The sequence below is a fragment of the Chiloscyllium plagiosum genome, unplaced genomic scaffold (assembly GCF_037043375.1).
Source record: "Chiloscyllium plagiosum isolate Xiang-an unplaced genomic scaffold, Cpla_swu_hap1 HiC_scaffold_18, whole genome shotgun sequence".
In the NCBI taxonomy this organism is placed as follows: Eukaryota; Metazoa; Chordata; class Chondrichthyes; order Orectolobiformes; family Hemiscylliidae; genus Chiloscyllium; species Chiloscyllium plagiosum.
This window is the reverse complement of record NW_028270156.1, coordinates 26,772,087-26,798,234: the sequence shown is the minus strand read 5'-3', so window position 1 is coordinate 26,798,234 and position 26,148 is coordinate 26,772,087. Positions and strand designations below refer to the sequence as shown.

General features: G+C 39.9%; 1 protein-coding gene across 9 annotated transcripts in view; it reads right to left on the bottom strand.

Moving 5' to 3' along the window:
* The window catches only part of immp1l (inner mitochondrial membrane peptidase subunit 1), a 161,193-nt gene that overhangs the window by 52,213 nt on the left and 82,832 nt on the right, over positions 1-26,148 (bottom strand). For all 9 annotated transcript variants that reach the window (XM_043705548.2, XM_043705556.2, XM_087996362.1 and 6 more), the window contains 3 exons: positions 26,009-26,146; positions 17,542-17,630; positions 17,276-17,402 (listed from right to left, as the gene is read on the bottom strand). In XM_043705548.2, the coding sequence (XP_043561483.2) occupies positions 17,276-17,402; positions 17,542-17,630; positions 26,009-26,113 (321 nt within the window). In that variant the 5' untranslated portion in view covers positions 26,114-26,146. The remainder of the gene's footprint in view (positions 1-17,275; positions 17,403-17,541; positions 17,631-26,008; positions 26,147-26,148) is intronic.

Below are 26,148 nucleotides of genomic sequence, written 5' to 3'. Positions count from 1 at the left end.
TCCCTCTTAACCTTTCCTATTCGTGTACCTACCAAGTGTTTTTTAAATGTTGTAACTGTATCTGCATCTATCACTTCCTCTGGCAGTTCATTTCACATACGAACCACACTGTGTGAAGAAATTACTCCTCAGGTCCCTTACAAATCTTTCTTCGCTCACCTTAAGAAATGCTCCCTAGTTTTGAACTCCCCGCCCAAGGGAAATGACTTTGACTATGCCCCTTATGATTTTATAAACCTCTTTTAGGTCACCCCTCAGCCTCCTATGCCTCATTGAAAAATGTCCCAGCCTATATAGCCTCTCCTTATAACTCAAACCTTCCAGACCCAGTAACATCCTTGTGAATCTTTTCTGAATCTTCTCCAATTTAATAATATCCTTCCTATAACAGGGCAACCAAAATTGCACACTGCACGCCAAAAGTGGCCTCACCAACATCCTGTACAAACTCAACATGATGTCCCACCTCTTGCACTTGTTAGTCTGACCCTCTACTGTAATGAGGGATACGTCAGGTTCCAAGTGATCGATGGTCAGAAGGCATTCTCTATTCAGGGGCACAGACAAATGTTTCTGCAGCTGACAGTAAAACATCAGAATGGTGTGCTGCCTCCCTAGTGCCAGGGTCAAGAATGTCTTGGAGAGGGTGCAGAATATTCTCAGAGGGGCGAGTGGCCGGGTGGAGTTTGTTGTACACATTGGTACCAGTAGAGGAAGAGAAAGGGGTGAGATTCTAAAGAGATAAGTCTGAGGCTGGTACAATTGAGAAGCTACTCACCTTCCTGACCTGGAAATATGAAGTTGTTCTTTAATGTCGTTGGGTCAAAATATTAAAATTTCCTCCGTAGGGGCATTGTGGGTCTACCTACAGCTCATGGACTGCAGAGATTCAAGAAGGCAGCTTAACACCAACTTCTCAAGGGGAACTAGGGATGGAGAAAGTGAGGTCTGCAGATGCTTGAGATCAAAGTTGAAACTTTATTGCTGGAACAGCACAGCAGGTCAGGCAGCATCCAGGGATTTTCTTCGAGGAGAAAGTGAGGTCTGCAGATGCTGGAGATCAAAGTTGAAACTTTATTGCTGGAACAGCACAGCAGGTCAGGCAGCATCCAGGGAACTAGGGATGGGCAATAAATGTCAGTGATGTCCATGTCCCACAAGTGAAAAAAATAAAGAAATCTACTAGACATCTCAAAATACTTTACAGCCAATGAAGTGCAATGTAATGTAAGTAATATGGTAGCTAATTTATGCACAGCAGATTCCCACAAACACTGAAATAATAATCTATCTTTTTGGTGAGGTTGGTTGAGGGGAAAATATTCACCGGAACACTGAGGATAACTCCCCTTTTTTTATAATAATGCCATGGATTCTTTTACATACAGTTGAAATAGCAGATGAGACCTTGGTTTTGCATCTCATTGGAAAGATGGCACCTCTGACAGTGCAATGCTTCCTCAGTTTTGCACAAGTGTGTCAACATTGATTTCTGCACTTAAACCCTATAGTTGAATTTAAACACAGAACGTTCTGTTCCCAGGTTGTATTTGCAGAGCTGAGGATTATTCCGTATCTGTGCTTATGACACAAGCAAACATTAAGACCTAGCTGTGCAAGCAGCAGCTAACTAGACTAAGTATGACAACATTTCCTTCCAACTGCTATCTCAAACATCATGTTTTGTTTTATTAGTTAGGGCCAAGGTGTATTTTAATCACCGTGCTGCTCAACAGAGCTATTGAGTAACCTGTATATCAATCATAATGGAAATTTAATAACTAGCTAAATTACACCTGGAACACTATAAATGGTCAAAACACAAAAGAAGTTTGATCTTAATTTTACTTAATTCACAGGTGTTACCACACTTATCTTTGGGAAATTGGAGATAGAAAAATGTGTTGAACCAGGGCATGGTCTTATTTAACTTAATTTTGAGACATTTCGAAAGAGAATGCTCCCCTTTTTTGGTTATCCCCACTGAGATCTTTAATGGTGTCTTGTAGTTTGGTACAAAGTCACAGATGTAATTGCTTCTTTGCCTGTGGGTGTTCGTCGAACAAAGGAAAGGCTTTTCTCCCCCAATAAACAACAGGTGTTGCCTCCCTTGATTTAAGCAAAAAATGATGAAAGGAAGTAAAATATCACTGAACAAAATGACCAAGCCATAATTAAATTTATGTCTTTGACTCGTCAAATGACAGCCAATTAAAGAAGAACCAAGGCCAACTGTTATGCTGAAATGTACTGCATTCCTGTCAAATTTCTTTCCCTTAAACAGGACTGTAAATCTGCAATATAGTCCACAGAAACTCAAAATATTACAGCAAAAAAGAATGACATCACCAATCAACTGTTTCAAAGAAAATGCAGTTAGTCCCACTCTTCTGCTCCTTCCTTATTGCCCTGCAAATTTTTCTCCTTCAATGACTTATCTAGTATACTTTGAAAGCTACTATTTAATCTGGTTCCACTGGCCCTCAAGTACTGTATTATAAATCATTCACTACATGAAAGGTTCTTTCTCATGCTGCCTTTTAAACTGTAGCAGCTAGAGTTGCAGAAATCATTCCAGATGAAGTTGGACTAATATTTTATGAAGTCTAAAAATATTTTCTTGTACTGTAAAATCATAAGGTGTAGGAGCAGCAGTAAGCCAGTCAGCAATTCATGTCCACTCTGCCATTCAATGAAATCAATGAATTATATATCAGTCCTGAAGAAGGGTTACACCTGAAACGTCGATGTCTCTACCTCCTGATGCTGTCTGGCTTGCTGTCTGCTTCCAGTCTCCTACCTGACTACTTTGGATTCTAGCATCTGCAGTTCTTTTGTCTCTATTCAATGAAATCATGGCTGATCTGACACTCCTTAACCCCATATTCTTATTTTTTCTCCATAAATCTCAACTCTCTTACTGGTTAAAGATCTGTCTATCTGAGCCTTCAATATACTTAACAACACAGCCTCTACATCCCACAGGGGTAAAGAACTCCACAAATTCACTACCCTCTGAGACAAGAAATTCCTCTTTATTTCTGTTCTAACTGGATTGATCCTTACTCGGAGATTATGCCCTCTGATCCTAGACTGTACAATTAGGGGAAACAACGTTTTTGCATCAAAAAGAAAAGTACTGTGGATGTTGAAAATCTGAAACAAACACAGAAAATTTGGAGCAACTCAGTAAGTCTGGCAGCATCTTTGGAGAGAGCATAGTTCTGAAGAATAGTCATATGGCACTTGAAATATTAACTCTATTTCCCTCTCCACAGATGCTGCCAGACATGCTGTTTCTCCAGCATTTTCTGTGTTTGTTTCTATCTTCACTTATCCTCTCATATCTTCTAAGAATCTTGTATGTTTCAATAAGGTCACCCTGAATTTTTCTAAACTCTAATAAATCAAGACTAACTTAATCAACTTCTCTTCATAAGACATTTACTCCACACCTATGATTCCCTGGGCTGTTTCAAATGCCTGATCTTTTGCTTAGGTAAGGTAATCAAAACGGTTCACAGGATTCAATGTGTGGTTTAACCAGTGCCTTTTATAGTTTTAGCAAGACTTTTCTATTTTTAAATACCATTCCCTTTGAAATAAAAGCCTATGATTTGCTGAACTTATGTGCTAGATTTTTGTGATTTATGCACAAAGACTCCCAAATTCCTCTGTGCTCTATCTCTACAGCTCTATTTATAAGATCAGGATCCCATATGTTTTACTAATAATTTTCTTAAACGATCTTGCCACCTTCAAAGGTTTGTGCACAAAAATCTCAGGTGTGATTTTGCACCCTCTTGAAACTGTGCCATTTAAAAAAGACTTGCATTTATATAGAGCTTTTTACATCTATCAGACATCATTAATTGCTTTACAGTCAACAAAAACTTTTAAAGTTTAATCACTATTGTAATGTAGGAAAATGTAATGCAAACTCCCATAAACGGCAACGCAAGAATGACCAGAATATTTTTCCTTTGATGATATTGATTGAGGAATAAATATTGAACAACTCTTCTGTTCTTCTTTTAAATAGTGCTATAAGATCTTTTACATACACCTGAGAAAGTAGACAGAACCTTGGTTTAATGTCTCAGTTGAAAAATTCAGTCAGTACTGTCTTTCTTCATTCTTCATAATAAAACATATCATCTTACACTTTCCTGTACTGAATTCCATTTGCCATTTGTCCACATCCAGTCTGTCTAAGCCTACTGAAATTCTATTACTATCTTATTCACTTTTTACTACCCTTCCACATTTTGTCAATTTCACTCAAATTTTGTAATTGTCTCTTGTGCCTCAAGTCATTCAGTCATTATTACTATATATTGTTGAGATCCTTGAAAAATAAATTTAAATTAATATTTGAAAATAAATCATGATTGTACCATGCTTACTCATTCTCCCCCCTGTTTTGGGGCTCCCTTCACCACTAACTGCTCTTGACAGAAGGAAAATAAAGGAATTTATAGTGCTTTCCATTTAATCAGGATACACGAAGTCCTCAATATCTCACAGTCAATATGCATATCAGAGCATTAAAATAAATAGCTGTGTGTTAGTCATGTTTATGGAGGAATAAATATTGACTAGGACAGGGGTGGAAACAGCTATTTTAATATTGCCAGAGAATATTTTCTGTCCACCGGAATCAATAGCTGGTGAATGGGGCATCCAGAAATGCAGCACTCCATGAGTATGACAATGAGGTGTCAAATAGATTACAGCGTATGCTTAAAGTTTCAGGGATGGAAATTGAACAGAGTTTATTCAGAGTGAGGTACAAAACTGGGGCCATTGAGCCAAGCTGACACTCAACACGATAGGGAGATTATCTATTCTCAGGTCTCAATTTGAGCCACTTTCTAATGTTAGTCATCTTCAACGTACCACTTACAGATTTTGGGCCTCAGAAATATCAGATATGAATTATGGATTTTCAACACCTCTCAAGTCCAATGTTTCACTAGTCTTATCAGCTATTGTTAAAAAAGTTTGCTCTTATTCTATGTTGTAAAGTGTATGCCAGTCAGTTGAATGCCTCTAAACACATTACAAAAAAGACTGAATTGTCCTCATTGACCACTTGAAACAATACAGACCATGTTGAACACACCGTTCTCCAACATCCACTACTGAGACTTTTTTTGACATTTTATTCAAGGATGATATCTCTGATAAGTTTCTTGATATTTCACTATCAGTCTAATGTAAGGTTAACAAACATGATCTTCTGATCTGAAGATCCTGAGTGCCACCAAGCAAACCAAGTTCTTCTTCACTATGTTTTGGTAGCTAGGGGAATGTACATATTTCAAAAGTCTAGATTCCTTCCAACTCTATGATAACAAATCTCACTGAAAGAAATTTTTTAGCACTCTATATGCAGTCTTCTCATAACTGAAAGCTCTTTAATTAAAATTATTTGATATTTTAAATTATTTTAAATCACTGCATTCTCATATTGTTATATTATTATCTTTTGATTTGATTTGGCTTATTTATTGTCACATGTATCTTGTTACAAAATACTGTGAAAAATGTTGTATAGTGTTGCCATTCTCCGGTGTCATCTTAAAACATAAAAAAGTAGACCAAAACAAAGAATATAAAGACAGAAAAATAAAGAAATAAAGTAACCAATTTTCCAATCCTTCTTGTTAAGTGCTTCATCACGGGCCACCAGCCTGGTGGTCAGTCCCCTTTGTCACGCTGCTGGAACAAAAGTCACCATTCTTCACTACCATCTGACCTCCACCAACATAGCCAGGGCCGTCTTGGTTACATACTCAATTACAAAACCGGAACTTAAAAAACAGCAGAAAAAAAGGAAACAAAGCTAAAAGGAATCAGAAAAATCCAGATACGAAAGTATTATAAGTCTTATCTCCAAGCAGGCTCCTGGGCCAAACCACAGTCTGGAGTGTCGGGAGGAGCTGAGTGCTTGCTGCCACTGACACAACTGCACCCACTCTCCTCCTGCTGCCACTGCCACCTCCAATTTTATAACTACCGATGCTGCAACGTAGTCCTGGAACATGCTTGGTAGGGTTTGCTCACAGCCTCCGATTGCTGGATCCCAGAATATGCTTGGGCAGAGCCTGCTCGCTTCCTCCAATTGCTAGATCCCAGAACATGCTCGGGCAAGGACCACTCGCAACCTCCAATTGCTGGGTCCCTTGCCAGGTCCCAGAACATGCTTAGGCAAGACCCAGTCACAGCCTTCGATCACCAAGTCCCTTGCCAGGTCCTCTAACACACTCAGGCATAACTTGTCACCAATGCCTCGCAGATGCAAAATACTTAAAACGAAAGAGAAAAGAAATAAAAAGCAAAAGCAAAAAGAAAGAAGCAAGAAAAGCAGACAGAAGTGAAGAAGCTCGACACAGCGCTGCTACTCTGCCGCCATCTTGAGGAGGAGGAGGAGGAGGTTAATATCCCTATATTCAAATTACTTGATAAATTAATTATTAATGCAAAAAAGCATTGAATTATCAGCAACGCGGACACGTTAAAAGACTCTTTTCCACTTTTTGCTGGCACTAAATTCAACAAGTGAATGCATGGCCATCATTACTGGTATAGCCAAGTGTGGTTACAAACTGTAATTTTGACCCTATCTGTAATATAAAAAAACAAAATGCACATGTACTGAAATTATCCCCTGCTCCTGATATTTTAGCTAAGTGCCAAAATGACATTTATGGAATAAGGCAGTTAGCAAGTGCCTAAATTAGATTGAAGACCACTCACAATGACAGAACTGACGCTGAACTCACAATTATGGGTGTGGCAGCTGACTTAACTCATTATACAACATTTCTCATAGACCCAGGTTTCTTCACCATCTTGTTTAAGAGTGATGTTTATGTTATTCTGAATGCTAAATTTAAAAATTATTTCTTTATTCTCCGTGATAGTACATTAAAAATAATCTTTCACAATGCACTAAAATATGACATCTGCAGTAAACAGCCTGGAAAATATGCTGTGATATTATCATGTGAACACTTAATGCATTCATATCAAATTTCCTGGTCTGATATTTTAATGGCAGTGTTAACAATATTGCACAGTGTAATTTCCAGGATCATGAATTTTTTTTTTCCCCATTATCCACGTGGGTTCTTATACTGACACCCAGAATAAGTATCTTCACTCATACCAAACTACTAAACCACTATGCTATCATAGGGTTAGCCTGTCAGGTTCACAGCAGACACTTAAAAGAACTGTACATATTGTCATATAATTATGAAATATATCAATGGAATATAAACAATTTGGAGAGAAAAAATACTACCAGTTTGAATATAGATATCAGTTATTACAATAACGTCTCAGCAGTGTACATAGTTACTGTTCTTCATGTTGTCTTCAAATAAAACATCAACTGAGACCCTCTCAAATTCATAAAAGATCCTATGATACTATTCAAAGATCAGCAAAGTTCTAAGATGATCAGAGTTCTTCCCTATGTCCCAACTAATATTTAACCTTCAAAAGGCAGTGACGTGGGGTAATGTTACTGGATTAGTAATCCAGAACTCCAAGCTAATGGTCTGGAGTCATTTGTTCAAACTCTGTCCTGGCAGATGTTGAAATTTAAAGTCATTTAAAATCTGGAATTAAGAGCTAGCCTAATGGTGACCATGATTGTTGTGAAAATAAATCTGAATCATTAACGCAAAATCACATTCTTACTTGGTTTGGCCATGACTCCAAACCCACAATTGATTGACTCTTAACTGTCCATTGAAATGACCTAAGAAGCCACTCAAATCAAAGGCAAACAGGAATGGGCAATAGATACTTGCCTAGCCAGACGTACCCATACCCCAGGAACAAATAAAAAGCAGAAAAACTAAAACCAGATTCAATTGTCATTATCTCTGTGTACATGAAATCTTTATGTGGTTAATTTTGGCTGCAATATTTCTCTTCATGTCAAAAAAATGAAAGAAAATGAGGAGAAAGATCTTAGGCCAAATAGGTGTTGATAGAAACAGAAAAGAAAACAATGAGCAGATTAGAGCTGAAAAGTGTGTTGCTGGAAAAGCACAACAGGTCAGGCAGCATCCAAGGAGCAGGTGAATCGACGTTTCGGGCATAAGCCCTTCTTCAGGAATGAGGAAGGTGTGCCAAGCAGGCTAAGATAAAAGGTAGGGAGGAGGGACTTGGGGGAGGGGTGTTGGGAATGCGATAGGTGGAAGGAGGTTAAGGTGAGTGTGATAGGGCGGAGAGGGGGTAGGGGCGGAGAAGTCGGGAAGAAGATTGCAGGTCAAGAAGGCGGTGCTGAGTCCAAGGGTTGGGACTGAGATAAGGTGGGGGGAGGGGAAATGAGGAAGCTGGAGAAATCTGCATTCATCCCTTTTGGTTGGAGGGTTCCGAGGCGGAAGATGAGGCGCTCTTCCTCCAGGCATCGTGTTGCCATGGTCTGGCGATGGAGGAGGCCAAAGACCTGCATGTCCTTGGCGGAGTGGGAGGGGGAGTTAAAGTGTTTGGCCACGGGGTGGTTGGGTTGGTTGGTGCGGGTGTCCCAGAGGTTTCTCTGAAACATTCCACAAATAGGCGGCCTGTCTCCCCGATGTAGAGGAGGCCACATTGGGTGCAGCGGATGCAGTAAATGATGTGTGTGGAGGTGCAGGTGAATTTGTGACGGATATGGAAGGATCCCTTGGGGCCTTGGAGGGAAGTAAGAGGGGAGGTGTGGGCGCAAGTTTTGCACTTCTTGTGGTTTCAGGGGAAGATGCCGGGAGTAGAGGTTGGGTTGGTGTGGGGTGTGGACCTGACGAGGGAGTCGCAGAGGGAGTGGTCTTTCCGGAATGCTGATAGGGGAAGGGAGGGAAATATATCCTTGGTGGTGGGGTCTGTTTGGAGGTGGCGGAAATGACGAAGGATGATACGATGTATCTGGAGGTTGGTGGGATGGTAGGTGAGGACCAGTGGGGTTCTGTCCTGGTGGCGATTGGAGGGGTGGGGTTCAAGGGCGGAGGAGCGGGAAGTGGAGAAGATGCGGTGGAGAGCATCGTCAACCACGTCTGAGGGGAAATTGCGGTCTTTGAAGAAGGAGGCTATCTGGGTTGTTCGGTATTGGAATTGGTCCTCCTGGGAGCAGATGCGGCGGAGGTGAAGGAATTGGGAATATTACAGGGGGCAGGGTGGAAGGAGGTGCAATCTAGGTAGCTGTGGGAGTCAGTCGGTTTATAGTAAATGTCTGTGTTGAGTCGGTCACCCGAGATAGAAATGGAGAAGTCTAGGAAGGGGAGGGAGGAGTCTGAGACGGTCCAGGTAAATTTGAGGTCGGGGTGGAAGGTGTTAGTAAAGTGGATGAACTGTTCAACCTCCTCGTGGGAGCACGAGGTAACGCCGATACAGTTATCGATGTAGCGGAGGAAAAGGTGGGGGGTGGTGCCAGTGTAGCTGCTGAAGATGGACTGTTCTACATTTACCTGCACCTCCACACACATCATTTACTGCATCCGCTGCAACCGATGTGGCCTCCTCTACATTGGGGAGGCAGGCCGCCTACTTACGGAACGTTTCAGAGAACACCTCTGGGACACCCGCACCAACCAACCCAACTGCCCTGTGGCCGAAAACTTTAACTCCCCCTCCCACTCCACTAAGGACATGCAGGAGGAAGAGCACCTCACCTTCCGCCTAGGAACCCTCCAACCACATGGGATGAATACAGATTTCTCCAGCTTCCTCATTTCCCCTCCCCCCACTTTATCTCAGTCCCAACCCTCGGACGCAGCACCGCCATCTTGACCTGCAATCTTCTCCCCGACCTCTCCGCCCCCCACCCCCTCTCTGGTCCATCACCCTCACCTTAACCTCCTTCCACCTATCGCATTCCCAACGCCCCTACCCTAAGTCCCTCCTCCCTACTTTTAGCTTAGCCTGCTTGGCACATATTCCTCATTCCTGAAGAAGGGCTTATGCCCGAAATGTCGATTCTCCTGCTCCTTGGATGCTGCCTGACCTGCTGCGCTTTTCCAGCAACACATTTTTCAGCTCTGATCTCCAGCATCTGCAGTCCTCATCTTCTCCTAATGAGCATTTTAGGAAATCCTACAATACCACGAATAACATTACAAAAGTGCTGGATTAGCAGTGAAGTACTTTAGAGCTATGTAAATGCAAACCATTTTTCAACACAAGTGCATTTCATTTTCATTGCAACCTTTTCCATTGTTGCTCTTCACTTTCTTCATGCAGGTTTTCCGATTGTGCTCATTGTTTTTTTTATAGAATACCTATAGTGTGGAAGCAGGCCCTTCAGCCCAACAAGTCCACACTAACTGTCCGAAGAATATCCCATTCCCCCACCTTATTACTCTGCATTTACCCCTGATTAACGCATGTAGCCTATACAACCTACACTATTGGCAATTTAGCATGGCCAATTCACCTAACCTGCACAGCTTTGGATTGTGGGAGGAAACCGGAGCACCCAGAGGAAACCCACGTAGACAAGGGGAGAATGTGCAAACTCCACACAGACAGTGGTCCGAGGCTGGAATCGAACCCAGGTCCCTGGTGCTGTGAGGCAACAGTGCTAACCACTGAGCCACCATGCCGCCCCAAAATTTATTTTTGTTTCTATCAATTTATGTTTGTCCTCAGCTCTCCTTCCTCACTTACTTCATTTGTTGATGTGTAGGCTAAATTAAACGTAAAGACTGGTCTCTTGAGAGAGTCAGTATTCAGGAAATTCAAGTAGGACACATTATGCTACTGACAGCTGCAGATGAATTCCAAGTGAAAGACGTAAGAATGGCAGCAGAGTTGAATTCCTTGACCAATCAGGAGCTTCAGTGCGAAGAAAGCAGTACTGTGTGGTCAACCTGACAAATTAAAAATGGCTCAGCCATTGGATTGACTGTGGTTTTGCCTCCTGACCAACTGGACTCATTATCCCCACCACACTTCTACTTTCCTCATTCACACACCATATTCCTCATATTTGTGTATATTGCAGGCACATACACTATTTCTGATATTGATACAACATTATCAATGCCCTTCAGAAGCACATATTCCAGACTTTTCCATTGACACTACAATGTTCCCAATACCTCAATAAAACTCTAACAAGTTACTGCCTCGCCTTCTGCATGAAGTCACCACTGAGAGGCACAAGTTGTAGCTGACCGTCTGTGTTAAACTGCCACAGTGAGACAAAAGCTGGTGGGTTACTATTTTCCAGCTCAGTTCAGATACCCCTAAGAGGCAGAAGAAGCTTTAAGACTGAGTATTCAGAGACTGGCCTATTAAATGCATTTGAGAAATGGTCTGACTTTGATAAATTTATAAAGCAGGATAAATATTCTGTAGAAGAACATATCATGGGATTTAAGAGGCTATACACAAGATTGTAAAGTTCTACTTGGAGATTTCTAACTTAGTGCTTGCCCTTAAATTGTTAGATTGTGCTAAAATTATACAACCCTGAATGATACAGGCTATCGCAAGGAATTTGGGAGAATTGCATTAGATGTCAAGTGAGGCCTATCATGACATCAGGAGCAACTACTTGCATTTTCCAACAGGGTTGCAGATGTTGAGAGGACATTCTCACTAGGGAGTGACAAGATGTATATTAACAGTGACTATTGCTTGTTAACATCCTCATTAACACCAAATCTCACCTCATTAGTACAGTTTCCTACTGTACCATGAGATGGATTAAAAAAATCTATGTCAAGCATTACTGGCATGAAGTTAAACTGGGTACTCAGTAACCACAGCTTGCCCTGCCCCTCCAAAGCCGTCTCGGCCACCAGCATTGATGCAACAGGACACACTCCAGAGCACTAGCCGCATGCTGTTATCCAACACCTATCAGTCTCTCCATGCCATCAGGCCACAACTCAAATCTATTTACAGTATGCTTTTGAACTATTATCCTGCACTTTGGAACACACTGGTTACTATCATTGAAGTGCTGCTGCAAGCAACTCAGAGACTGGACCAGGTTGCTATCTCATCCTCTGAACACTCACTCACTTAGCACCAACATGCATGCTCTGCCTTGTCATGCTTTGCCTTGCCTTGCCTTCCATGCCATGCCATGCCTTTTTGGCATGATGGCACTTCACTCAGGGCTTAAAAGCTTACAATGCTTCTGCCTTGATTTGTTATTTAGGAAAGAGCCAGACTCCTTGTCAGGCTTGACAACAGTGATCAATACAGGGATAGGCACCTTGCTGTACAGTGCAGTGCTATGTTAATAACGCACCTACAGCATTTGCCAACTGCCTGTGTGGCAAACATACTGCATGTGCTTCAACCAACTGGGCTTGTCTGGAAGTCCATGGGAAGCATTCACAGTCAAGTCAAAGAAGTTTGCTGTTGTCAGGGGATCCTAGTGTTAATAGAATTTAGGTTTTCAGAAAGAAAGACGTTTGGAGCAATGTTTGAAGCATTAAAAAAATTCTAGGAAAACATTCATTCTCAGCAGTCTTTACACATTGGAGTAACACAAAGAAAGGAGAATCCAATAGGAATGGCACTGTGGAATCATCCATATACATGCAAAAGTATAAATATAAAAGGAGAATTAAAACAAAATACTCTTCCTATTGAGCAAGCCACCAATGAAAAATGCTTAAAAGAAACTGGAAATGGAATGCAACAAGGTAATCTTTTGGGAAATCAGTGGATTTATTGCTTACACAATCTGAATGTCATTTATTGGAGAAATGATTGGGGACTGGATTGGGGACACCTCAGCTAAGTTTCTAAATAATAATGGGGGAGAGAAAGGGCGATTGCCAATGATGAATTTAGGAACATTATAGTAATGTATATAACAGAAAATAGTCCTTTTAGTGATGGAATATATGAAAGAAATAGATCAAAAAATCAAATAATTGCAAAGCAACATAACTATTAAGGTGCATTCCTCGAGGTTAACTGGTATTGATCATGTGCTTACAGAATCTGAACAAGTTCATTATGGCAGGCAGGCAGGCTGGCAATTTTGGAATTCATCCACCTGGCATATTTTGGGAGTGAGTTTGGGATTGGGTGGGAAGGTGGGCTAGTGTCAAGCTGGAACATGCATAATGGGTGCACGTAAAATTTATCCCAAAGAATGTATACTCAATTGTCTGTACCACGCGTTTTGACCACCTTGAACAATACCAGGTCATAAGGTAAAACCATATTAATCTATTAAAGGAAATATAAGGCCAGAACACTGAATAAGCAACAAGCTCATTAGTGTAAAAGTGCCAAAAGTAACAGATTGCAGAACAACAACCAATATAAGTCAAAGGTGAGTCATGTAGTTGGTACGTAAAGCAAACAATACTTTTAATCCAACAAGGGAGTATCAACATATCCAATTACCACTTGCTGACAAGCAAAGTGTATCTACCATTTGTGATAACTGATATGGACATCAACACAGCACTTTGAGTTGTAATCACTACAGGCAGAAGTGTTGTTTGATATGGAAAATGGTTCAGGGTTAACCACTGTGCATAACCCTTGGTATCCCTCACCCATTCACCATCCAATGTAAACTATCTACCAACTAATGAATCTTTGTCTGCAATTATATTGGCCATAGAAATCCAGGATGAATGAACTGAGTCATCCTGGTAATACGCTTCACTTAAACACAAGAGTAAACAAATTTCCCCAACATCAGCGAGTGCTTGGGCATTAGCAATTTGTAGTGATTGATTGTGAAGAAGTTATTGCTCTGAAATAGATGTGTAACTCATGCTTTTATCATTCTGAGTGACAAAGCAGACAGTTCCCTATTTACAGATCCTAGCTGAATAAAGTGACATCAGGCACTCCTCCTGTTTAAATGACAAATCAGTGGTTTATGATGCCAATAGTATTTTAATCTGATGACTCTTTGAATGAAAATGGGAAAAGAAATCTGAACGTTGGCAACATTGACCATATGGCAAAACAAGGCTTAAAGCTAAAGCAAATGGCATTAAAAGCAAGGGCAAATAGAAGCAATGTGTTTGGACAAGAAGCATTTTAATCATAATCCCTGATGAAATATCAGTGCTTTCAAAGCCAATAACATACTGATAGCAATTGATGCTCAAAATTAAATATTAACCCTATTTGGTTACTCCAGAGAGCCCAAGCTTTCAATTTTGCCATCAATTTACTTGATTAAGTAGGACTTTAGAAGGGTCACACAATTAATTACATATAGCACAGTCATATCAAAGGCTATAGATACAGCTCCATGATGTGTTGTCCTATTTCACTGTATTTAGACAATAAAAGTAGAGGTGAACTAATACATCCTCAAATCTATTTACTCAATGCTTTTCATAAATCAACCATTGCCCAAAATTCTTACAGGAAAAGATTCCCAATGATTATTGCAGTAGAATCACTGCTGAGCTTAAAGCAGAAGTGAGCAATAAATAATGCTGTGGATATATTGGCATGATTCCAGCTGATGGTAATACTGAACAAATAAGATGATTCAAGACTGAAATCTGACATTTTATTTAACTTGAGCATAGTCATTGAACATAGTGACTCAACATATTCACAAGAGACTGCCAATGTACTTTTAATAAAAGAGCCTAAGATCATAAGATATAGACACAGGAGCAATGTTTATTTGACAAAAGAACAAAAGTTAAAGGAGCAGAATTAGGCCAAATGGCCCATCATGTCTGTGCTGCCATTCAGTCATGGGTGATACGTTTCTCAATCCCATTCTTCTGCCTGCTCCCTGTAAGCAGTGATCTCCCTACCAATCAAGAGTCTGTTTATCTCTGTCTTAAACATACTCAATAACTTGGCCTCCACAGTGCTCTGCAGCAATGAGTTTCATAGATTAACCACCCCTTAGCTGAAGAAATTCCTCCTCACTTTAGTTCTAAAGGGTCGCTCCTTCACTTTGAGGCTGTGCCCTTGGGTCCTAGTTTCTCTTACTATTGGAAAAATCTTCTCCATGTTCATTCTATCCAAACCTCTCAGTATTCTGTAAATTCCAATCAGATTCCCTCTTATGCTTCTAAGCTCCATCAAGTCCTCAAACCCTCCACATATGAGGAGTCCTTCATCCCTGGAATCATTCTTGTAAACCTCTTCTGGACCTTCTCCAACGCCAGCAAATCTTTTCTTCGACATGGGGCCCAAAACTACTCTCAATAATCCAAATACAGTCTGACCAGAGCCTTATACAGCCTCATCAGTATATCTCTGCTCTTATTTCCTAGCTGTCTTGAAATGAATGCCAAAATTGTATTTGCCATCTTAACCACCAACTGAACCTGCAAATGAACCAGAAGAGAATCATGTACTAGGACACTCAAGTCCCTTTGCGCTTCAAATTTCCAAAGCCTTTCCCCTTGTAGATAATAGTCTGTGCCTTTATTCTTCCTACCAAGATGCATAACCTCACACTTTACCACATTGTATTTCATCTGCCACTTCTTTGCCCACTCTCCTAGTCTGTTCAAGTCCTTCTGCAGCTTCCCTACTTATCTTTGTGTCATCTGCAAACTTAGCATCAATGCCCTCAGTTGCTTTGTCCAACATGAATAGTTGCGGTCCCAACACGGACTCTTACCGAACTCCACTACTCATTGGCTGCCATCTTGACAAAGGTTCTTTTATCCTGACTCTCTGCTGTCTGCCAGCCAGCCAGCCAATCTTCTATCCATGCCAGTATCTTGCCATAACATTTATCTTATTTAGCAGTCTCATTGTCAAAGGCCTTCTGGAAATCCAAATAGATCACATCCACCGGCTCTCCTTTGTCTATCTTGCTCATTACCTCCTCAAAGAATTCTAAGAGATTTGTCAGGCATGACCTTGCCTTGAAGAAGCCATGCTGATTCAGCTTAATTTTATCATGTGCTTCCAAGTACTCTGCAAATCTCATTCTTAAGAATGGGCTCTAAAATCTTACCAACGATTGAAGTCAGGCTAACTGGCCTATAGTTTCCTGTCTCCTGTTTCTCTCCCTTCTAAAGCAGGGGTGTTACATTTGTTCTTTACTTGTCCATGGTACCCTCCACAATGTCAGTGATTCCTGAAATATCACCACCAATGTCTTAATCCATTTGATCCGGATGATTTAACCACCATTAGATCTTTCAGCTGCCCCATTGCCTTCTCTTTAGTGATGGCCAATATACTCACCTCTACTTCCTGCCTCTGTGGAAGTTCTGGAATGCTGATGGTATCTTCCACTGTGAAAACTATGCAAAGTACCTATTCAGTTCCTCTGCCATTTCTTTGTTCCCATTATGACTTCTTCAGCCTCATTTTCAGGTGGTCCAATGTACACTCTTGCCTCTCTTACCTTTCAAATAGCTTTAAAAAAACCTCTTGTAATCTTCTTTTATGTTACTAGCTAGCTCACTCTCACATTTTATCTTCTCCCTTACTGCTTTTTTTGGTTTTTAAAAGCTTCCCAATCCTCAACGCTACCCCCCTAGAGCCTATGAGTTCCAGCTCTATATCACTTTTTGCTTTGATTTTAGAATTTGATTTCTAAGTAACAAGGCAACCTCAACCCCTCTGCCCATTTATCTGGCAACTGGGAAAGATCTTAATGTAGACATTATAAAAACATAACATAGGAGCAGGAGTAGGCCATTTGCTGCTTTGAGCCTGCTCCACATTCAATATGACTATAGCTGATTATTCAACTCAAGACCCCATTCCCACTTTTTCTTATCCCTTTTGATCCATTTCCTCCAAGATGTACATCTCACCCCTTCTTGAAAACAGTAAATGTTTTGACTTCAACTGCTTTCTGTGGCAGAGAATTCCAAAGACTCACTACTCTTTGGATAGTTCCTCATCTCAGTCCAAAATGGCCTATGCAGTTCCTTAAATTGTGATCCCAAGTTCTGCATTACCTGGTCATCAGGAAAATCCTTCCTGCATTTATTTGGTCTGGTCCTGTTAGAATTTTACAGGTTTCTAGAAAATCTCCCTTCGTTCTTCTAAATTCACGTGAATATAGCCATATTTCATTCAGTCTCTCTTCATGCAACAGTCTTGTCATCTCAGCAAAACGGATTCAACCCTTTTCCAGCAATATACCTTACAGACATACAATCACAGTGATGAATCACTCCTATCCTCAAAAAATTTTACGCAATTGTCAAGATCATAGTGTTACCTCTCAGTAACTTTCTACATGCTCACTAGATGTGTTGTTGGCCTATGTAGGCTTTAGCTGTTGTTACTTAATGTTCAAATGTAATGATTATTGTTGAAGCAACTACCTAAAGAAAGTAATACTCACATATCTATGGGTCTTAAAGGCATCTAGTGGACCACTTGTGCATACTTTGTCGCCTTCTAGACCAATCACTCGTTTGCAAATATTCATTTTGGGATTATTGGGACTTTTAGCAATTATCACATCACCTCTGTGAACAAAATTCCAAGTGAGATTAGAGGAAACATATTCGTTTGTGTATTCTGAACAATTCAACAAAATAAATGAATCTACACAGTAAAATTACATATTTTGAAGATTCTGATACTTGTAATTTTGTGGCAACTTACTTTTCAATGCGATAAAACTGTCGACTGAGTTTCTCAGAGATGATTATATCATAGGTCTTAATTGTAGGCTCCATGGAAGGACCGGAACACTGCAAATGAAGGAAAATACATTACCGATTTTTAAGCAAAATTATTGAACATATTTAAGCAAGCATGTTGAAAAATCTTTCTTGGAACACCTGAAGTTTCTGCTGACTGTGGGATAATGGTATTAAAACTTCTAAGGTATTCTTCTGAAATTTCAATGGAAGATTTTTTTCAAAGGAAGAAAAATATTGTCATTATTTTCCCTTTTCACTCTCCAATGGTAAATATCCTATTTTTGTTTTATAAGACACGAAATAGATGCACGATCTCATTCAATTATAAAATAAAATTCTTATTGGGTTTGACAGGTTGATGCAGGAAGGATGCTTTAGAACTAGAACTTTTGATTAAGAACTAGGAAACAGAGTCTCAGAATAAAAGTTAGGCCACTTCGGACATAGGAACATAGGAGCAAAAGTAGGCTTTTCATCCCACAAGCCTGCTTTATCACTCTAGACTGTGACCAATCATCTACACTATCTCCATTTCCGTTAATATCATTAGTATCTAGAAATCTGTCAATCTATCTCCTGAACATAGTCAATAACCAAGCTTCCACATCTTTCATTTCTGCACCTTAAAATTTTTTATAACTTTCAATTAGATCACCTCTTATTCTAAAACTTTTTAAGAATTCAGACCCTGTCTCCTCAATCTCTCCTTATAGGATAGTTCCACGAACCCTGGAATTAGTCTCGTGAACCTCTGCTGCATTTCCCCTATGAAAATCTATCCTTCCTTCAATAAAAACACATAACCAATGCTGTAGGTGTCGGTCTTACCTAGATTCTATACAATTGAAGGAAGACATCTTTACTCCTGTACTCAACTCTTCTTATGACAAAGGCCAACGTACTATTTTTCTTCCTAAGTGTTTGCTATGCCAGCATGTTAACTTTCATTGACTTATGAACAAAAACACAGAAGTCTCTCAGACATTAACATTTTCCAGATTCTCACCATTTAAGAAATATGTGGCACTTCAGTTCCTCCGACCAAAGATGTTTCCCTCATACTTAGTCACATTATGTTCTATGTGACACATTCTTGTCCACTCATTCAATCTGACCAAATCCTCTTGAAGCTTCTTTGCATTCTCCTCACAAACCACATTTCCACTTTGTTTCAGGTCATTGGTAAACTTTGAAATATTACATTTGAACTGCAAAACCTAATCAATGATATAGATTGTAAACAGCTAGGACCAAGTATTTTAGTACTAACTAGCCACAGTCTGAGAATGGCCCATTTATTCCTACTTTGTTTATTTTCTGTAACTTATCCTCAATTCATGCCAGTATATTTCTTCTCACCCCATGTGTTACTCATCTTTGGTGATACCACTTCAAACACTTTCTCAAAATCCAAATGCATCGCATCTATGTTTCAAAAGGTTTGTTAAATAGGATTTCCCTTTCATAAAGCTATGTTGACAATGCCCAATCAGGTCATTTTTTCCTGTGTGTGCAGTTGTCACATCCTATACTATAGATTTTAATAATTTTTCCTATTACTAATGTCAGGCTAATAAGCTTGTTGCTCCCTGTTATGGCTCATTCACCTTCCTTTGACAATAATAACAATAATAATAAATAATAATAAATAATAGGGATACATTTGCAAGCTTGCAATCTGAAGGCACCATTCCAGTATCCATAAAATATCAAAAGATGACTAGCAAAAGATGTCTTTACACTCCACCTCTTTCAACATTGAGATATACAGCATTGGATCCCAGGAATTCGTTAACTTTCGGTCTCAATAATTTATTGAAAACTGCTTTTTGACTAATACTCATTTCGTTCAGTTCCTCATTCTCTCCATTCCTAGGACTAGGACTGAGACGAAAAACAATTGTTTCCATATAATTGGTAATGAATCTTCAGAATTCTCAACTTCAGAGGGCTGTGGAGGCTCAGTCATTAGGTATATTCAAGACAGAGGGTGACAGATATCGAGATATTGAAGGTGACAAAGCACAGAGGGATAATGTGTGTAATGACATTAAAGTATAGGATCAGCCACAATCATGTTGACTGGCTGGATGAATGGCCTACTCTAGTTCCTACCTACTATGCCATTAAATCACAGAGTTAGCATGCAGGCACACAAATAAAGACAATGGTATTTTAGCCTATATTATAAAGGTTTTGGAGTATAAGGAAATCTTGCTGCAATTAGGTAGGGGTTGGTGACACCAAACATAGGTTCCTCAATGAACGAAAGATGCACTTGCCTGATAATGGATGCAACAATGGTTTTCAAGATTGAATCGTGGGATAAGAGGGCTGAATTTATGACACAAGATTGTGCAGAAAGGAACTATATTCACCAGAGGTTTAAGGAATTAAAGATGATTTAATTGAAATGCATAAAGTTGGAGGTTTGACACGATAGTTACTAAGAGGACATTCCCCCTGGCTGGAGAGTATACAGTGAGGGACATAGTCTCAGGACAAGGAGTCTCAGGATAAGGGCTCAATCATTTAGTTATGATTCATTATAATTTTCTGTGAAATACAGCTGTAAATATACTCATTAAATGAAATATTAAGAGTCAAATTGAGACTATTTTGGGTACTAAATGATCAAGGAAAGTAGAATTGATGTTGAAGTTCAGCCATGACCTTTATCAATGATGCTTAATGACCATCCCTGTTCCTATTTCTTATGTTGTTAAATTTTTAACCATGTGACTACAATTCAATAATGGATCATTATGCAGAATATCACTATCATAAATATAGATTCTATCTTCCAGCAGCACACAGTTCCAGTTAACATAGGGATTTTTAAAATTAAAAATGACAACACACCTGGATTAGCAGGCAGAAACTAATACCTGTTTCTCCAGTTCTTTCTCTCTAGTATAATATGGTTTCAACATGTTCACATGACATACCCCGATACCTTTTCTCTTCTATCTGGCATCTTTACTAGATAGTTCACATGACTCAACTTTTTCCCCATTTGATAGGGACCACGAAACCTGGCTTTGAAGGGATCACCTATCACTGGTAACAGTACGAACACGTCATCCCCTCAGAAAAATATCCACGTCTCAGAGCTGTTATCTGCCATCTGCTTCATTTGAAACTGTGCTCTCTTGAGGTGCTGTTTAGCTAACTCATCTACTCGATTTAGTCTCTCCCAAACCTCCGAAACATAATCTCAGTGTGAGATCTCAGACTTTGGTCCTGTCAATTTTTCTTTAGTTAATTTCAAAGGGCCTCTCACCTCATGTCTGAATATTAACTCAAAGGGAGTGAACTGAGTAGATTCATTTGGGGCATCTCTAATGGCAAACAATGTGAATGGGATACGCTTATCCCAATCATTCGGGTAATCTTGACAGTATGCTCCCAACGTGGTCTTCAAGGTCTGATGCCATATTTCTAAAGCTCCCTGGGATTCAGGATGATACGCACTGGATTTAAAGTGCTGTATACCTAAGCTATCCATAACCTCCTTAAACAGCGTAGCAGCAAAATTTGACCCTTGGTCCGACTGAATCTCTCTGGATAGCCCATACCGCCTGAAGAAAGCTACAAACTCCTCTACCACCTTTTTTGCCTTTTTCAGTAATGGAATTACCTTCGGAAATCTGGTAGACACATCCATTATGGTTAACATGTACTGATTCCCACTTTTAGTTCCTGGGAGGGGACCTAACAATCAATTATAACCCATGTGAAAGGTTCTTCAAATGCGGGAATTGGCACAAAGGTGCTGGTTTTATTACCGCCTGTGGCTTACCTACCATTGGCAGGTATGACACGTATGGCAAAAACTAACCATATCCTTGTGCATTCCAGACTAATAAAAATGTTTTTGTACCTTAGCCTGAGTTTTTCGTACCCTTAGGCGACCTCCTACAGGTACTTCATGTGCTACCTGTAACACCTTCTGCCTGTGTGCTACCGGCAACATAATCTGGTGCACTTTGGCCCATTTCTCCTCAGCACTAATCTGCCGTGGTCTCCATTTCCGTCTTAGGATTCTACCTTTCAGGTAATAACCCTCAGGAATATTCTCTGCCTCCCTTTTGGAGTATGCATCCACATATATATCTTTTATTGTCTTGTTTTGCTGTTGCAAGTCCCTTAGCCTTTCAGGACTAAACACTTCCGTCTGACGCTCTGTCTGTTCAAATTTTTCCTGCACAATTACGTCAAACAGGGTGTTCGCTAACTGAACCTCAACTCCTTCATCTTTCTCTTTACTTTTTGCTTCATACTGTGACTTATGATAGTGGGATCTGGTTACTACACAGTCTGGGAAAATACCAGGATATTTCTGTTTTAACTCCTCAGTTTCTTGGTCTTCCTTGGGCTTCTCCACAACAAGGGGTGTCACTCCCACCTTGGATCCTGCCAAATCATTTCCAAGAACAAACTGAATTCCTGGAACTGACACCCTGTCAATCACCCCCACTTTTACTTCCCCAGTCTTGAGTTGGCACTCCAACCTGATCTTACATAGGGGAACACTAAATTTCTGTCCATCTATCCCACAAATTACCACACTCTCGGGTAACAGATCAGAAAGAGCGTATATTCGCTCATCTCTTACGATCAGCGACTGGTTAGATCCTATATCTCTCAGCACTGTAAGTTCTTGTTCTTCTCCCCCATTCTTTCTGAGTAAGCTTTACCCACAGAGATGAATTCTTTGTAGAGATCGGGTACTAACTACATACCTAGCCCCCACCTAGATTGTGCACTCTCCTGCAGCTCCTTGACTCTTCTTGGGGTCTCCTTTACTACTTTTACTAATGCCACTGGCTTAGCTTCTTTTACGACATCTTTTCCCATACTGCCTTTCTTTAACGACCCGCAATGTGACTTTACGTGTCCTACTTTACCACAGTGGAAACACCTGAGGCCTTTCACTTCCTTTCCTCCCTCTTGCGGTCCCTTTTTAGCCCGTGGTAAACGCTTACCAATGCTCTCTACTCTTGGTTTCGTAGTGCAGAATCACCCCTTCTCCCAACTTCTATTCCTCACAGGATGAAATTCTGGCCTATGCTTGTCCTATCCACCAACCTGTATTCATCTGCTAATTCTGCAGCCCTTCTCACTTCCTGAACCTTCTGTTCCTCCATTGAATTTTTAATATCTCTGGAAGTGAGTTTTTAAACTCTTCTAGCAGAATAATCTCTCTTAGAGCCTCAAAAGTCTTATCTATCTTTAAAGCGCGCATCCATCTATCAAAATGACTATGTTTAATTCTTTCTATCTCAACATAAGTCTGACCTGGTTCCTTCTTTATGTTTCTGAACCACTGTCTGTATGCTTCTGGTACCAATCCATAAGCACTTAAAATAGCTTGTTCTATATAATCTCATGACCCCTCATCTGACAGCACGGCAAATACCTCATAAGATCTGCCTACCAGTTTAGTCTGAACTAGCATTACCCATAAATCCTCGGACCACTTCATCTCCCTAGTCAATTTTTCAAATGAAATAAATAAGGCTTCAACATTTTTCTCAACAAAATGTGGCAGAGTTTTGATGCATTTGCATATATCATGACCGTCTCTTTTAATCCCCATCCTGTTAACTTTGCTGACAAATTCGCAACTTCTCACATTCAAGATTTGGAGACGCCCGGTGTTGGACTGGGGTATACAAATTTAAAAATCACACAACACCAGGTTATAGTCCAACAGGTTTATTTGGAAGCAATAGTTTTCTGAGCTCTGCTCCTTCATCAGGTGGTTGTCAAGTTCAAATTCTCCCTCGTTTTGTCTCTCCCCTTTTTCTCCCTCTTTCTCACTCCCTCTAGAAGCTAAGAACATTCTCTCTTCTTTTTCCTCTCTCTTTCTCTCTCCCTTTATCTTCTAACTCCATTTTCCTCAATTGTAATTTAAGTTTTTCTACCTCGACTGCACTCATCTGTTTCTCTGACACACCTAAGTGTTTGAGTAATTCCCTTATAATTTTTGCTTTACTTTTGTCCTTGGTTAAACACAAATCTGAGCTATTTGCTAATTCTTAAAGGTATGGCCTTTTTCTTTCCTTCTAAACTTTTTTGGCAAATTTGAGAATCATCTTCAAACCCCAGAACCACTTTAGCAATTTTTAAGAGCTATTTCTCTCACTTGTAAATTAATCAACCACAAGTCACTGAAATTAAACAAATTGTCTCACCTAGGTTTTATTTAAAAATGTAGGACACTAACCTGCAAGTGTTTAAATCTACTGGGATTTATTGTACCCCCAAATCTATTCAAATCTGTCCAAAGCAAGTCAAATTGCGGACGAGTCCCCAAACTGTTACTGCACAGGGTAACCCTTCCCCGGTAATGTAAACCTGCAAAATCGAAATGATTTAACCTACACTGTAATCTATTAAAATTTGAGATGCAAAGAACTATCCCAAAAGTCACTATTTAAAGTAAAAACTGACAATTTAATTTTTTACCGTCTAATAGAGAATAATTAACTGACAACTATTTACAACTCATTTATCTAAACCTATCTTTTACCTTCCCCACGACAATACTAATCCAATAAAACCCCAGATTAAGATTTACAAAAAAATTCAAATTCCAAACCAGCCAGCTGTCGAATTTTCTCTTGGTATCTTCCTCTGCACATTTGCTCTCCAGGTTGGTATTGGTCTTTTTTCCTGTCCAAACACCTTCTTCAGACAGGTACCTCTCAGAGTTCTTACTAGCAGCCTACATCTGTTGGTCTTTTGGTAGTTCTCCTCCAACTGTTCAATTTTTCTTTTGGTTTTATACCCCAAAGCATCGGATGATTTCTTTGGTGTTAATACTGTCAAAATACTAAATTCAAATTTGATTGACGTTTGGTATTTTGGGGTATAATTTAAACTGGTTGGCCAAATTAGAATTTGTTTTTATTGTCTCCAAGCAAACCAGCTAATCTAGATGTTCGACCAAATGTTACATTGTTACCTTGTTCAGAACACTTGGTACTGTGCCAGGTAGTTATTACCATCCTTGCTATGTTCTGTCCCACCGGCAGGACATACACAGCAGAGGTGGCAGCATGGTTGCATAGAGTCAGGAGGGAATTGCCCTGGAGTCCAAAGCTTTGACTCAGGACCCAATGACATCACCAGGCATTCCTGAAAATGAGTTGTCAAACGGTTGAAGCTACAAAACAGAACTACAGACAGAACAGTGATAGGCAAGGCCAAGCAATTCCACAACTAACAAATCCAATCTAAGCTCTAAAATCCAGTTACAAATGGTGGTAGACAATGAAACAACTCATTGGAGGAGGTGGGTCCTCAATTACCCCATCCCCAATGGTGGGGAACCCAGCTATCTGTTGCTTTCTGTATGACCCGAGTCTGAGTCTGTTAGTCCTGAAGTTGAACAAATTAACATTATTTTCCTGGTGATTAATGTCCTACCTAATGATCTGTCCAGCTGACTGCACTCACAGAAACCCATGCTACCTAAAGGTAAGGAACTATCCGCCTCCAAATCTCCTACTCTCTAAAACTGTTATCTGGTTGGTCTTCAATTAGTTTTCCACATACCTGTCTCTAAAATACTGGAATCTTTTAGAGACAGTCACCACTGCTCCATGGTGTGAGTTTACATCCAACATGCCTTTGACCTGATACAGCAATCCTTATGTTTCTCTCATCCATCAGATACTTATTACAGCTAATTATTACATTTAAGCAGTACATTCCTCAGGCACATAGGTGTCTGGACTAATATCAGGCTATAGGTTTACAGCAGAGGAACATGCTTGCAAGAGTGTCATGCTTCAAGTACTCCAAGGTAAGATGGAGTATGAGATCTTTATACCCTCAGAACACATGTTATGATCAGTTTATAATATCGTGAGCATGTCTCTCCTAGACATGTTAACATACCGACCACAACATAACAGAAATGATATCCACTCTGGTCATTAATTTATTACAGGTCCACAGAAATGGAAGAAAATATGGTCCAGACTTTTAAAGCAGAGATAAGCTTTATTTCCTGATGCTAATAATAACTAATCTTTAGGTAATACCGGCAAGCACTACAATTGAAGCAATGTTTCCATATTCCACATCAGCACATCTAACTAATGCTTTCTATTTTTTTCCTACATATTCAACAGGTATTTATAACAGGTAAAATGGTGGTCAGGTTCTAGGTAAAGTGTTACAGAGAGCTAATAATACCAAAGTAACTGATTATATTACTAGATTATCTACAATTCTTTTTATTCTTCTGTTCCAGCTATAGTGATTATCAGTGTGTGAACTCAGGAGAATTAACTCACTAAAAACAACTCTCTAGTCCCTGCAGCTTTGCCACAAAGTTTCACTGATTTTCAGAAAAAACAATAAATTGCAAAATACAATACTTTGTCACAAAGAAAGCCATAAAGACATACCATGACAATTTCTCCTAGGTATTCAAAGGTACAGTGGGCAATACAGCCATACTGAATGGTAAAGCCTGTGAATCCCAGCACCTTGCCAAACAATCTTCTTAACATGTTAGATCTTCTCCAGAAATGAAAGCCAGAATCCT